Source organism: Abrus precatorius, unplaced genomic scaffold, assembly GCF_003935025.1.
Source record: "Abrus precatorius isolate BTA unplaced genomic scaffold, Abrus_2018 Scaffold8, whole genome shotgun sequence".
Lineage (NCBI taxonomy): Eukaryota > Viridiplantae > Streptophyta > Magnoliopsida > Fabales > Fabaceae > Abrus > Abrus precatorius.
Window position 1 is genome coordinate 38,310,793 of NW_020874428.1, and position 14,967 is coordinate 38,325,759.

The window sequence follows — 14,967 nt, forward strand, 5'->3', positions numbered from 1 at the left end:
TTTATTGAAACAGTACAATTATAGACGGGAAGAAAACAAAAAAAAATCTGAATCAGGTTTGTGCTTCGTCAGATTTGAAGTTAAAATGTTTTATTAAATGAAGCAAATTCAATGAAGCCATAAGAAAACACTTTTTCTTATAACGAAAAGATTTCCGTGTGAAACTAAAAGATCATATATTAAGAATAGTTTAAGAGATTGAATTAAGCTCTCATAATCCTATTCAAAAAGCTTACATCCAAAAAAAACTCAATCAACTTGTAGCTACGAATTTTTAGAGAAATTTTGTCGTCGTGGTTTATTTTAAACTTTAAAATCCTTTGTATTCAATGGTTATGGTTCAAACTCCACAAGCCTTGGTTTAGTCATTCAATTATTTAAGAAGAAAAAAAATATTAACGAACGAGAAAAAATTTATGCTCTAATTGAGGACCACTTCATTTTTGTCTCCACACTTCTCTGTCATGCATTCTAATAAAGTTTTCACTAGTTTTGCCAAGGCTTCTTGCTACTTTCACTGAGCAGGCCACCGATAATATGGAGATAAACTCTTCAAAACATTGCTTTGCACAATATCCAAGCTGAACACTCTTAACAATCATTCTTTGTTACAAAATAACTTAAGCTGTAGTATCTACATAACTTTTGCACGCACAGATAAGATAACAAGTGATATTAGGAAGTAAGAAACGGAGCAAAGAATAGCATGAGCAGTTTTTACTTTCTATAACTAATATATGTATAATAAATGTTTTTTTTCTCAATAAAAATTTACTGCATTTAAATGCTTAATTTTTAAGTGCTGAAGTTAACAAACTCATAATTTTAACTTTCTTGCCATCCGTGCATGTCTTCATACTGAATTGGTTAAGATTTAAGAATATCATTGTTCCAAATTATATTAATGAATATGAGATGTGAACGTACTTGATTTTCATGAAGCTACAACACCCATGCAACTGTTCGAGCAAGTACTGTACTATCGTAGAGACGTGTACTGCTTGTAGACTTGAACTTCATAAATATTTGCTTGAACTTCAATCTTTGATTAATGAATTTGATCTGTTTGCTGGAAATGAGCGGAAGCGCAAAGCGTTCAAAGAAAGCTCCAATTTCAGGTGCCAAGTCTTTTTTTATGTAACCATTTTATGTTCTTGTGTACAAAGATGGAAACAAAAAGAGAGCATCTAAGCTTCTTGACTGAAATTTTTTTTCAATTTTAAGTGTCAATCGAAAGTTCAATGCTTGTGTTTGCTGCATTTTAGTACAACAAATGATCGCTGCAGTAGTATAAAATTGCCTCTTTCTAGCTTGAGTAGATGGCAGGAGAAGTTACAATGAGAAGTCATGAAAAAGATCTATGGTTCATTGAAAATGGTTTAATAATAACATTCTGATTCCAAAGTGAATAGTCAGACATTTGTCAAAACAAAATTGAAATTCAATACTGAAATTACTAACCAGGATTACCAAAGCCCACATAATAAACAATAAACTAACATTGGAACCCAAAATAACGTTCCCGTCAAAAATATTTTCCATACCAATGAATTGTCAAGCATGTACATCCATATCCCTCAGTAAAACATAAAAGCAGGAAGCAGTACTTGCTTAAAAAAAGAGCTATTAATGACAGCATTACTGGTCATAAATGAAAATTTCTTAAAATTTCAGAATGAAGCTCAGCTTGATGTCAACATCAAATCTTATGTCCCTGTAATTTTCCAACAGGCAATGACCAAATCCACCTTATAGCTTGATCAAACTTGATAATACTAATCATTTGGATTTTGAAGAAAGATAAGATTTTGGGATCAAGCATCAGCAATGTGACTCTCAGATGAACCAAAAAGTTCACAGATTTTACTATGCTTACGAATATGGTGAGGACACTCGTACAATAGATCTTTGGCCTCAGAGAGTCTACCTTCTCGGAAAAAGGATTCAAAAACCTGAACATAAACTGAAGTGGATGGGAAAGTTCCTATGGTCAATGCCCTCAGAAATTGTGCAGTATCCTCCACAGACCCAAACTTAGAAATATAAGGCACAAAGGGTTGATGGTATGGAGGGTAGCTGCTTCTCTTCATCATACGAAGAAGTTCAAGGGCATCCTCAAACTTCATGACTCCTAATAGCTTTTCAATCAATTTCTTATATGTAGCTTGCCATGGAGATATACGACACTTCCCACATATCTCTTTAACCAACTTGTGCGCACCTCCTATTTTATTTTGCTTGAGAAAACCATCAACCAGAACATCCAACAAATCAGCATCTGCATCGCAGCCCTTTTCAATCATCTTAGCAAAACAAAATAATGCTTTATCTACTTCATTGGCATCACAATGCCCTTGGATCAAGATGGTCCAAGTCTTAATATCAGGGATGCATCCACAAGATTCCATCTCCTCCAGCACTTTACATGCTTCTTCAAACCTCCTCATTTTACAAAGTCCAAAAACCAGTTGACTGTAGGTGATGTTATCAGGCTCATGGCCAGCATTTCTCATGGTCTTAACAATATTTTCAGCTTCATCAAATTTCCCAGCACTTGTCAAAGACCTGTGGATTCCATCATAGATTGCCTTGGAGAGGGTGTGCCCTGTTGACTCATATTTCTTGGCCACCCTGTAAACTAACTTTAAATTTGGCTCATCACTTGCAGAAATGCTCCTTAAAAGGACACCGCAATCCTGACTTGATGGCTTATATGAACCATCCATCATAAGCTCATAAAGCTTGACAGCATCCTCCATCATCTTATGCTTTCGAAGCTGCCTTGATACCTTTATGTAAGTATCAATATCCAATTCATGGCCCACACTCTTCATTTCCTCAATAATACTCCAAAACTTCTCAATTGAATCTGTTCTTGCAAGAACTCTAGCAATTGCATTGTAAGTCACTGTATTATGCTCAAAACTAGATTGCTTCCCAACCCAATGAAAGAAATTGTAAGCCGCTGAAGGGTGATATCGAAGCTCTTTCAAAACCCTTATAAGAAAATTATCCGACAATTGAATTTGAAGCTTTGTAAGTTCATTCATAACCTCATGACCCCATTCATTTTCCGCAATGATGTCAACCACCTTGGTGACAACACTTTGCTTTGCATTTTCCTGAATCATTCGATTATAGAAATGGGTCAAAGCAACAGAATCATTGGTCATCTTTGCCTTTTTAAAACCCATAGAAATTGTCAAATACGTCTCTTCATCAAGATAAAACCCCTTCTCATTCATCATCCTAAGAGTAATCCAAAATTGTTTCATTGTCTCCTTGGTAGCCAAAACCCTAACAATTAAGCTAAACGCTGAAGAACTTGCCCTAAACCATTCTTTCTCAACGACCCAATTGAAAAAGCACGAAGCTTTTTCTGGATTTTTATCCAAACGCTTCAAAACATAAAGAACAGTTTCATGGGTCATAGATGGCCAACCATCTTCTAACTCGCGCTCTAACCCTTGGGACCAATCGTTGGTCAAAACAAGCTCAACAATGGAATTCGGTTTCGAAGAAAAGTAGAGTTTTTGTTGAGTGTTGGAAAAGCGGAAATCATGAGAGCGATCCAAAAGCGGTAGTGAAGTATGAGGAGAGAAGTGCGTCACCTGGTTCCGAGTCATGAGAACTCGGGTAGCTAGTGACGAGTCGAGCAATCTGAGGGAAGTGGCAATCGCCTTAACTCGGTTCATCGCTGCGCCGAAATGGGTACTGTTAGTGTTAGGGAGAGTTTGATGACTCACCTAATGGATCCATTGATGACTCTCCAGTGGTTTTCCGGTAAATGGATCCGATCCATGGGTTTCCCATTCCCATACCCGACTTTTATAATTCTGGTGAATTCATTTAAAAAGTATTACTTATTTAAGAAAAGCCTGCCCATAACCTTAATTCTTTTGTGGTTGCTTCTTAGTTCTTTCCCATGATATTTATATGAAAATCACTAAATGATTTGAGTCACTTTTGAAAGTGAGCTCCACTTTTCACTTAATAATCTCACATAAATTTTACTTAATAATAAAAATTGTATTAAAAAATTGTTACTAATATTTTTTATACTAAAAAAAATACAAGATTAAAAATAAATTCATTATTTATCAGCAGCAAAATATATAAAACTGAAATAATGAAATTATTTATTAACCCTCATAAATTAATAATTTTACTTCCCCTCCCATTTGTAAAGACATTAAATGTTAAGTGATTGACTTAGCTATTAAAAAAATAACTTTCTTTACCAATTATTTTGAGCTAGAAAATATTTCTTGTAAATGTTTAATTTTTGCACACAAAACATTTTCTTGGCAAATTAAAACATGAATTAGTTAAAAATGAATGCCATAACAATGATTGTTAATAATAAAAGTTGATAGAAACGAATTTTAGTTATAATGTTTGGAATTCAAATTTTAAAATATTCCGATTACATCACATCATTATTTTCGACCCTAGAATTAATCTCACAGCTACTTTCGTAATATATAGTTAAAAGAGAAAAAATACAAACGGACAAAAGTTTTCATATGCATCACTCAACTACAATCCGTAGTATAATTTCTTTAGCATAGCCGACTAGGTTCCTCCAAGACTGTTGAAGTTCAAAGCCCATCAGATTGTGCTCTCCAAACGAAATTTAAGACCACCTATATAATCGAATCTCTTTTAATTCCAGCGTTAAATCACTGACACCAAATCATGTATTGAAGTTGAACTTAAAAATAAAGAAAAAAAAAATCACTAAACGAAACATAAAATGATGATACTCTCGTCGAAACAAATAATATCAGGGGTATTATTAAAAATAAATAAATGGAAGATACAGACCAAAAAGTAGCACGGTTGGTTTATTTTTACCATTCCTGCACAAGAAAAAAGGTTTCATGCCCTCAAGCATTTTAGTTCACTAAATGGCTGGTCCAGAAAAGAAAAAAAAAGGTTTTGTACCCTCAACTATGAAGTGAAATTAAGTAAAATATCATTAAACTTCGTCAATAATTCTGACATTCTCCATAATAATAATGCCTCAAAAATCATTTCCATTTCATGAATTGTCAAGCATGTATATATCCATCCCTGTTAGATTAACAAAGAAGCTGGAATGGGTAAGACCTAATTCTAAATTATTGCTATTATTGATGGCATTACTAGTAGAAACAACTCAGGCGTGCACCGTGCAATTCTCTACTGAATCAGAAAGTCCACGGATTTTTTTGCGATTCCTTATATGGGGATGTGTCTTGCTCAATAGATCTTTGGTCTCTGAGATCCTACCATTTTGGAGTAAAGATTCAAAAACACGGCGGTAGCCTGAATGAGACTGGGGACTTCCTTTACTCCATGCCTTCAAGAATTTTACAGCATCTTCTACGGACCCACACTTCGAAATATACAGTACAGTACAAAAGGTTCAGTGAACGAAGGGAACTTGTGTTTCCTCATCAAACAAAGGAGGTCAAGTGCCTCCTCAAATTTCCCGATTCCTAATAGGTTTTCAATCAGTTTCTCGTATGTACCTTGCCAAGCAGATGCACCATGCTTATAAACCATCTCTACAAGCAACTTGTATGCATCATCTATTTTCTTTTGATCAAGAAATTTGCCAATCAGAATGCTTAACACTGCAGCATCTGCATTGCAGCCCTTTCCGATCATCTTATTTAAACAAAGTAATGCCCCATCTACTTCGTTTGAAACACAATGCCCAAGGATCAAGATGGTCCAAGTCTTAATATCAGGGATGCATCCACAAGATTCCATATCCTCCAGCACTTTACATGCTTCTTCAAACCTCCTCATTTACAAAGTCCAAAAACCATTTGACGGTAGGTGATGTTATCAGGCTCATGGCCAGCATTTCTCATAGTATTAACAATATTTTCAGCTTCATCAAGTTTTCCAGCACCTGTCAAAGACCTGTGGATTGCATCATAGATTGGCTTGGAGAGAGCGTGCCCTGTTGACTCATATTTCCTAGCAACTCTGAAAACTAAATCCAAATTTGGCTTATCACTTGCAGAGATGCTATTCAAAAGGAGACTACAATCCTCGGCGGATGGCTTATATGTACCATCCATCATAAGCTCATAGAGCTTGACAGCATCCTCTATCATCTTATTCCTTTGAAGCATCCTTGATATTTTTACGTAAGTAACAATATCCAACTCATAACCCATACTCTTCATTTCCTCAATAATACTCCAAAACTCCTCCATTGAGTCACTCCGCGCAAGAACTCTAGCAATTGCATTGTATGTCACTGTATTTTGCTCATAACCAGATTGCTTCCTAACCCAATGAAAGAACTCGTAAGCCTTTAAAGAACAATTTCCAAGCTTTTTCAAAACCCTTATTACAAAATTATCACAAAAATCAACTTTAACATTTGCCAATTTATTTATAACCTCATCACCCCATTCAGACCCTGAAATGATATCAATCACCTTGTTGACAACACTTTGCATTGCATTTTCCTGAATACTGCGATTGTAGAAGCAGGTCAGAGCCTCATAGTCCTTCTTCATCCTTTTCCTTTTAAAAGCAGCTAAAATTGGGAAATACGTCTCTTCATCAAAATAAAATCCTTCTCTCTTCATAGTCCATAGATTAATCCAAAATTGTCTTATGGTCTCCTCATTCGCCAAGACCCTAACAATTAAGCTATACACTGACGAACTTGCTCTAAACCATTCTTTCTTACTGACCCAATTGAAAAAGCATGAAGCTTTTCCTGGGTATTTTCCAACTGCTTCAAAACGTAAATAACAGTTTCATGGGTCATAGATGGGTAACGTTTTTCTAACTCGTGCTGTAACCCCTCGGACCAATCGCTGGTCAAAACAAGCTCAGCAATGGAATTAGGTTTCGAAGAAAAGTAGTGTTTCTGATTAATGTTGAGAAAGAGAAAATCGTGAGACCGATCCAAAAGGGGAAGTGGGATGTAGAGAGAGAAGTGAGTCACCTGGTTCCGAGTGAGTTCAAGAGACCGAGTTGCAATAACTCGGCTGGCGAGTGGCGAGTTGCGAGTTGAGGACTCTGAAGTTAGTAACAATTGGCTTTAGACGATTCATTGCAGATCAGAGGGAAGACGCTGCACTGCATTGCAGATCTGAAGTTTGACAACGGGTTTGTCGGGTACGGCTCCAGTCCATGGGTTTTGCCCAAACCCGATTTTGCTAACTCTTCGTTAGGGTTGAAAACAGATTAAGTTAGATTATATTTTACAAAAATTCAATATGGTCTGATTTTTTAATTTAAGAGTTGAATTTTGTATTTTAAATTTGTTATTGCTTAAAATTTTGGAGCTTTTTTATTGGTTGATAGTCTGAATCCTATAAGAATACAAAGTAAAAAATGTATTTATAAAAGACATTCCATTGCTTGGATAAATAAGGGCATTTATAAGTTTATGCAGTAAATTGTTTTTTTATAAAAAAAAAGTGGGTATAGGGTTGTACCCTTTATATAGTGTACTTTCTGTTCTATAAAAAGTAAATATGATGTTGTGATCTAATGCTAAGATAATAATGTTATCTTTTAACATCGATAAAATATCATAATATGATATAAAATGGTAATTGTGATTAGACAATGATGTTATTTTATAATCCACGATAAAAGTTTGTGTAATTATACAAAAATCATGAACGATTCTTCACCTCACAAGAAGACCTTGTGCTATTACACTGATAGACGATTACAAACATGATAGAAAACTATTCACACTTTTAATTTGCTGAAAAGCATGAATAAAATTTCATCTTAATTAAGTCTAACAATCTTATAAGATTTGATAATATTTGTCATAAAGAATAATCACAAACTAAAGAATGAATCCAAGCCAAAGAAGAACAAGTGCATGATACACTGTGGTACAATAGAATAGAACACACTACTTATTATGACGGGTTGTAAATACTCATTACCACAATTTTCACTTGTAAGCAATAATTGTTAACGGTTGAAAGTTGTTTATAAAACAAGTAATTATTTTTATTGTCAATCATTATAAGACATTTTTATAGAAATATTATTAAAAAAATAAAAAATTATAGAAATAGAATAACAATACATTATTTACCGAGATGAACAAAATTACTGTAGTGCAATTCTGAATTATTTTTTTTATACATAATAAAATAAATATTATTAATTAAAATATATTTATATATTTATATTTTGTTAAAATAAATATTTATAATGTATTATTTTAATAAATATTTATAAATATTTTGTTAGTTATATATAATAAAATAAGTTATTATTTGAATTATGTTTATATTTTTATATTATTTGAAAATGAATAAAAATAATATTTATTTTACATATTTATGATAATAAATAATATTTTTAAAAAATAATAATAGTTATATTTTTAAGAACTAAATAAAATAATTAAATAATAAGTAAATTATTTTAGATAATTTCTAAAAACTAATTAAAATACTTAAATAATAAATATATTATTTTATATAGTAATGTTAATACTTAAATTATTTATACTTAAAGAAGAATAATTATATTTTTAAAAATTAAATAAATATATTAAATATTATTCTGTTTATTTATTTATTTAAATACATAATTTTGAGTTAATATTTTTAAATATTAATATGATAAAATGATATTTTGAATAAAAAATTTATTTTAATTAATTTTTTTTTTAAATTACATTATTTAATATTATAATTTTTAATAAAATTTATTTTAGAATAAAAAATTTATTTTTAAAAAGTAAATAAAATATTAAATTATAAGTTAATTATTTATACTTGAGACAAATATTTTAAAATTATTGTTTTTATATTACTAAGGTAACATTGATGAATACAAAGTGTATTAATAAAGATGATAACAAATTTATAACAACATTAATAATTAACTATCTCCATAATGATGGTCAGTTCCACAACGAGAGCGACGTTTATGACGTGGTGAGTTTCGTCGTTGTGGTTATTGCTCTGAGATTTTAAGATGAACTTATGGAGGATTTGAATTATCATGAAGGTCTAGTTATTGGAATGCATTTGATGAATTAATAGGTTCATTAGCAAAATCCGATTGGTAAAGAGACTGGATATAAGTTTGTGCTGAAAATAGAGTTGTAAAATCAACTCCAAATAAGTTTATAAAAAAATCTTCTGATGTTGTTGTAAATGAATGTGTTGTGTTAATTATGTTTACTTTTGGCGTAATATTCGAAAGAATTGATGCAATCTCGTGGTACGATGGTGTGAAAGTTGTACCGATTTCAAATGTGTTGGTAGTTCTTAGTTGTTGATCGCTCCTCCTTGGATCTTGTAGTAGTGGTGGTATAGATAGGAAATAGATGGAATTGGCAATGTACCATTCCATGTATTCTTGTGTGTGACACAATGGGCCTTGCATTGGATAACCCGTTATTGTCAGTTCACGTCTGTTATTCCATATCTCGATCCATTAAGCATGTCTTGTAACCTAATTTTTATCTTGTCTTCCTCTCATGTTAATTTTGTGAAGGTCATTCAAATTATTCGGCGGATAAGGGATTTCTTGGAAGAGATGAAAGTGTAATTTGACTTTATCTGATTAATGTCATTCAACAATTGTAAAACAAAAGATGACAGTACATGAAGTTCACAGTTAGACATCTCTATATGCTTTCATAGGTATTAATGTTTGCAAGTCTTAATATAGCGTCCATAAAAACTACAAATAAATTTAACTTTGTTACTTAAGATGATGTGTAAAAGATAAGAAAATAAATATGAATTCAAATTTTTGTTATGAATAGTTATCTGATTAGCTTGAATGTGACCAAACATTGATCTGTACCCTACAACATCATTGTGAGGTTTATTTCAAAAGTTTAGTACTCTACCCTCGCTCCATCTGCACATGAAAGGGTATATTGGTGGATTACTAGAAATTGACGCAATATATGGCATGCGATACCATGCCCAGGACATTAACAGTTATGAGCAACCACCCATTGTTTTGCAAACCAATTGTTCAAGTGGATGGAACATTTTTTATTGGCAAATATAAAGGGACTTTATTAGTGACAGTTGCACAAGACGGCCACAACAACATAATTCTCATTGCCTTTGCTGTAGTTGAAGGTGAAACTAGGGATGCATGGTTCTTTTTTTAAAAAAACTTAAGGAGGTACTAACCCCGCAAGAGGGGTTGTGCCTCATTTCAGATCATCACGAGGCCATAAGAAGTGCATACTCTAGAAATGGAAGTAGTTAGACAGAAAACAATTTTGTCCATGTCTATTGCATTAGACATATTGTACAAAACTTCATGCGACAATTCAAAAATGATGCACTGAAGAAAGATGTCATCAATATGGGTAATTTTAATTTTTTACATACTCTATATTATCATTAATATTTTATACAATTGTTTAACTAGTTATATTAATTTAATTTGTAATCTTATTTTCAGCATATGGAATAACTGAACTGAGATTCTTTTACTATTACAACATAGTAAAAGATAATAATCCTAAAGCTGCACAATAGTTGGACAACATCTGAAAGAAAAAATGGACACTGGCATGCGACAACGGACAACACTGAGGACACATGACAACAAATCTAGCGGAGTAAATCAATTCGGTCTTGAAGAAAACCAGAAACTTATCAATTTACTCCATGGTCATAGCAACATACACCCGTTGCAATAAGTTCTTCATTGACAGAAGTAAGGAAGTAGATGCAATAATTAATACTGGACATATGTACTCGGAGGTTGCAACTAAAGCAATTTAAGATGCATAGTCAAAGGCGAACACTCATAGAATTATCACATTTGACAGAACAAGCACTAGATTTTTAGTCGAAGAAACGTAACATCCGACAGAAATTTGACCCGTAGAAAGATTTACAGTATGATTAGATGAAATGTGGTGTGATTGTGGCAAGTTTCAAAAAGTTCACATCCTATGCTCGCATGTACTTGCTTCATGCTTACATATACACCACAACTTTGACATCTATATATCTCTTGTGTATACCTTACAACAAGTTTCTAAGGTATACGAAGGTCAATTTAGAGAACTCAGACACGAAGACTATTGACCAACTTACACGAGTCTAACTTTGTGTCTAAATTCAGAACTGAAAAAAACTTGAAAGGGTCGACTCAAATCCAGTAGGATAAGAACATAGATGGACATTAGAGAACAACAAAGTCGGGCAAAAAATTGTTCTTATTGTTATACCACTAGTCATATAAGGAAGACATGTTCAAACATCGTTCAAGCTTCTAATTTCCGCCATTGATTTATGTTATTGTTATTATTTTAAATTTTTCTTAATATTTTTAATTTTATGAATGTCATTGCAACTTTTAAATTTTTAGTATTTGTAATTTGTATTAAATATATAATTATATATAATATATCTACATAATATTATTTAATTATATTTATTAATATTAATAACATATTTTTTTAAATAAATAATTATGTACAAATTTTAATAAATATTAATATCTCAAAATAAATACATAAACTGGTTATTATTTAATTTTTAAATATATAAAATTAAATAAATTTTTATTGTAATTTTTATTTTTTTTAAAATATAATATTAAATAACTAAAAATATAATTTCAGAATATAATATTAATATCATTTTAAAAAATAAAATTATATTAATAATATAATAAGAAAAAAAATATTATTATTATCTTAAATATGTAAAATAAATATTATTTATTATTTTTAATCATTTTCAAATAATATAAAAATATAAACATAATTCAAATAATAACTTATTTTATTATATATAATTAAAAAAATATTTATAAATATTTATTAGTTCATCTCGATAAATAATGTGTTGTTGATTCTATTTCTGTAATTTTTTATTTTTTAATGATATTTCTGTAAAAAAGTCTCATTATAAATCATTTTTAAAAACATATAATAGACCATTTTTAACTGTTAACAATTCTCTTATCAACAGTTAAAAAAAATTCCTAAAATATACAATAATAAGCAATAATTTTTTAAAAACTGCTGACAATTCATTTATCAATTGTTTTAAAAATTTCCCTAAAATTTAGAGTAAAGAACAATTTTTAATGTGTAGACAATAATTTTGTCAATTGTAAAATTTTAAAAAAAATTATAGATAACAACTTTATAAAATACAATAAGCAACTACTATTAAAAAAAATTTGAATTAGCAAGGCTAATTTTATACTTTCAATATACTAGGGTAAAAATGTACTTAAAAAAGTTTACAAACAATTTATAAAAAATAACGCATGGCTCCAGTAAGTTATTTTTATATTATTTCAATAAGTTGTTTATTTTCTTGTTTTAATAAACTTTATCACTAATATTGTAATATAAGTTATTATTAAAAAATTATTGAATAAGTATTTAAATAAATAATTATCCAAATGCATTAAGTAAATTTACTTCATTAAATATTTTTTTGTAAACATTCAATTTTATTAATCTAATTGTTAAATTAAATACTATTGTTGAATTAAATAAACTTAAAAAAAAGCTATTCAATTAAGAAGTAGTGAATACTTTATCGATTAATTCCGTTCTCTAAAATTCAAATAAATATTAATTATAAGATAATATACTTGTTAATATTAAAATTGTCTAAATTTTACATGCATGGCTTAAAGTTATATTATATAATTGAACAACTGAATTTGTTCAATTCACATGCATGATCGTTAAAATTATATTATATAATTAAACAACTGAATTTTAAATACTATTAAAGGCTGTAATTTTTTATTACATGCAATGTTGTATAATCATGTCAAAAGACTGTTTAAAATTTGACATGAATAATCATAACATTATATGATTTAATAGTTGAATTAATTAAGTTTAGCGTTTTAATTTTTGTTTTGATTTATATTGTAGAATATAAATTTTATTTAAATTTTGGCATTATTTTAACCAAAAGAGTGTAATTATTATTTAAATTAAATATACATAAAAATGTGTATAGGACAGGAAAAACATTAGTATTTATATTGGAAGATGGTAAAGGCATGGCTCAACCCATTTCCTATATTTTTCCTTCTTTATCATAGCATGTCATCAACCATCCATGAAAAGATGAGTGTAAAAGGCCGAAAAAACTATCATAAATATGAGGCTTTGCTGTGTTTTCCATTCTACATAACTAATTCAATTCCTAAACTATTAAGTAACCTTTTTTTTTTATATGTTTTAAGAAAAAGACTACTTTAAAGTTCAGACGACCTTTTTAAGTTTTGAGGTTCGTTGTTTTGATCCTTTGTGGTGTGATGCATGTCCCTACGTGATCAATGGTCACTGCCACGACATTATCTACTGTCCTCCATATCAAAGTAACTTTTCCTCCGACTCCTTATTTCACAAGTTCATAGATATATATATACCTTTGTCTGCTTTTAGTTGTCTCCTCCTGCACTTTCCATTGTTCATGCTCCTTTTACCTTTCTCCGCTCCATTTTGTTTCATCAATTTCTACCACAAATACTTTTCATGTACCTTCTAGAATTTTCTTTAATAATTTTTAGCTGTAAGAATGTGAATAAAAAATAATATGTTTTATGTATTAGAAACATAAAAAATTAATTTAATTTTTATAATCTTAATAATTAGAAGATTGTTAAAATATATAAAAAGATTTCAAAACTATCCAATATATACTTATTTTAATGTAAATGTACATTCCTCTAGTAAATGCAGCATTTGATGACTAACTAGACCACTTGCACTTAACGTATCCATGTTTTTAAAGTCACGAAATGCCGGAGAAACTTTACTGGAGAAGAAGGGAAACTTCGATTAGACACGATAAATTTATCTTTATAGTTTTTTGTCAAAATGAGGAAACATTCGAAGCTCAAATCTCTGAGCTGACATTGTTTCTAGGTTATTTGATAGTTGCATATTGAAAGCTAGTATGTTACTTATATATTTAGGCATGAGAAGTAACGCTTAATTTTTATGACAAAAAATACTGATCTTTAATAGTTAAACTTATAGCTAATTCACCCACTTTGTATTGCACCGCTGTGTCCTTGCTCTAAAATTTAGGCATTTGTTGGGGGGAGTATTTTCAAAATTTTTAACTCCAAAATCTTTATAATGATCTTCGAAATTATTGTAAATCTATTTAAAGTTTTTATAATATTTTTAAATCATTATAAAATGGTATTTGATGGGTTAAATATTAAAAAAAATTACTTTTTATAATAATTTTACTCGATCCAAACAAAATTATACTTGTAATCTAGAAAAAAAAATACAGAATACATTTATTTTAATGAAATTTATTATGTTCGTAAATATAACATAATTTATCTAATCTTTAAAATATATACCCGATATTAAATTATTTTTTTAAACATCTAACGTAGAATTTAGTTTCTTAACATTGAAAATAGACATTAAAATAATTGTAAAAGACATTGAATTATTTTTAATTTAAAGATTGATTTGATTCATAAAGTGATAGTTTTACAGTTGAACTGATATTTAAACTTTTTGAAATGGTTCAGTTTCTTTCTTGTGTATCTTTTAATTACTAATTATGGTACTCAATCTTAAAATTGCTTGAGCAAGAGGTACCATGTTTTAGATCTTCCATTAAAAATGTACAACATTGATCGAGTAGCTAAATAATTACCCAATAAAGAGGACAAAATATGTTAGGATTCACTTAAAATTAACAACAATGCACACTGGTTTTGGCAGCTGTAAAGTAGGGGACAATTATATTGTATTGTTATGTTATTAATTTAAAATTCCTAAAGCACTTGGCAATTTTTCTCGGATCTATATTTATACAACTTCTTAATAATCATTTCATAGAAAGTTAATCAAGATGGGTCTCGTGTGTTGACGTTTGCTTTGTTCTCTTCTGGTTACAAAGTTGTTAATTTAAATTATTATTAATTGAAAAAAAAAGAATTAAAAAAAGGCCAAGTGTAAGGCATGATGGTTAATCT

General features: G+C 30.0%; 2 protein-coding genes across 2 annotated transcripts; both read right to left on the reverse strand.

The window, feature by feature from the left end:
* Positions 1 to 1,511: 1,511 nt before the first annotated feature.
* On the reverse strand, positions 1,512 to 3,768 carry LOC113847209 (pentatricopeptide repeat-containing protein At3g48250, chloroplastic-like). The gene has a single exon (XM_027476170.1). The coding sequence runs from the start codon at positions 3,693 to 3,695 to the stop codon at positions 1,815 to 1,817; it is 1,881 nt and encodes a 626-aa protein (XP_027331971.1). The 5' UTR covers positions 3,696 to 3,768; the 3' UTR covers positions 1,512 to 1,814.
* A 2,027-nt stretch (positions 3,769 to 5,795) lies between these two features.
* Positions 5,796 to 6,596, reverse strand: LOC113874852 (pentatricopeptide repeat-containing protein At3g48250, chloroplastic-like). The gene has a single exon (XM_027513066.1). The coding sequence runs from the start codon at positions 6,594 to 6,596 to the stop codon at positions 5,796 to 5,798; it is 801 nt and encodes a 266-aa protein (XP_027368867.1).
* Positions 6,597 to 14,967: the final 8,371 nt, after the last annotated feature.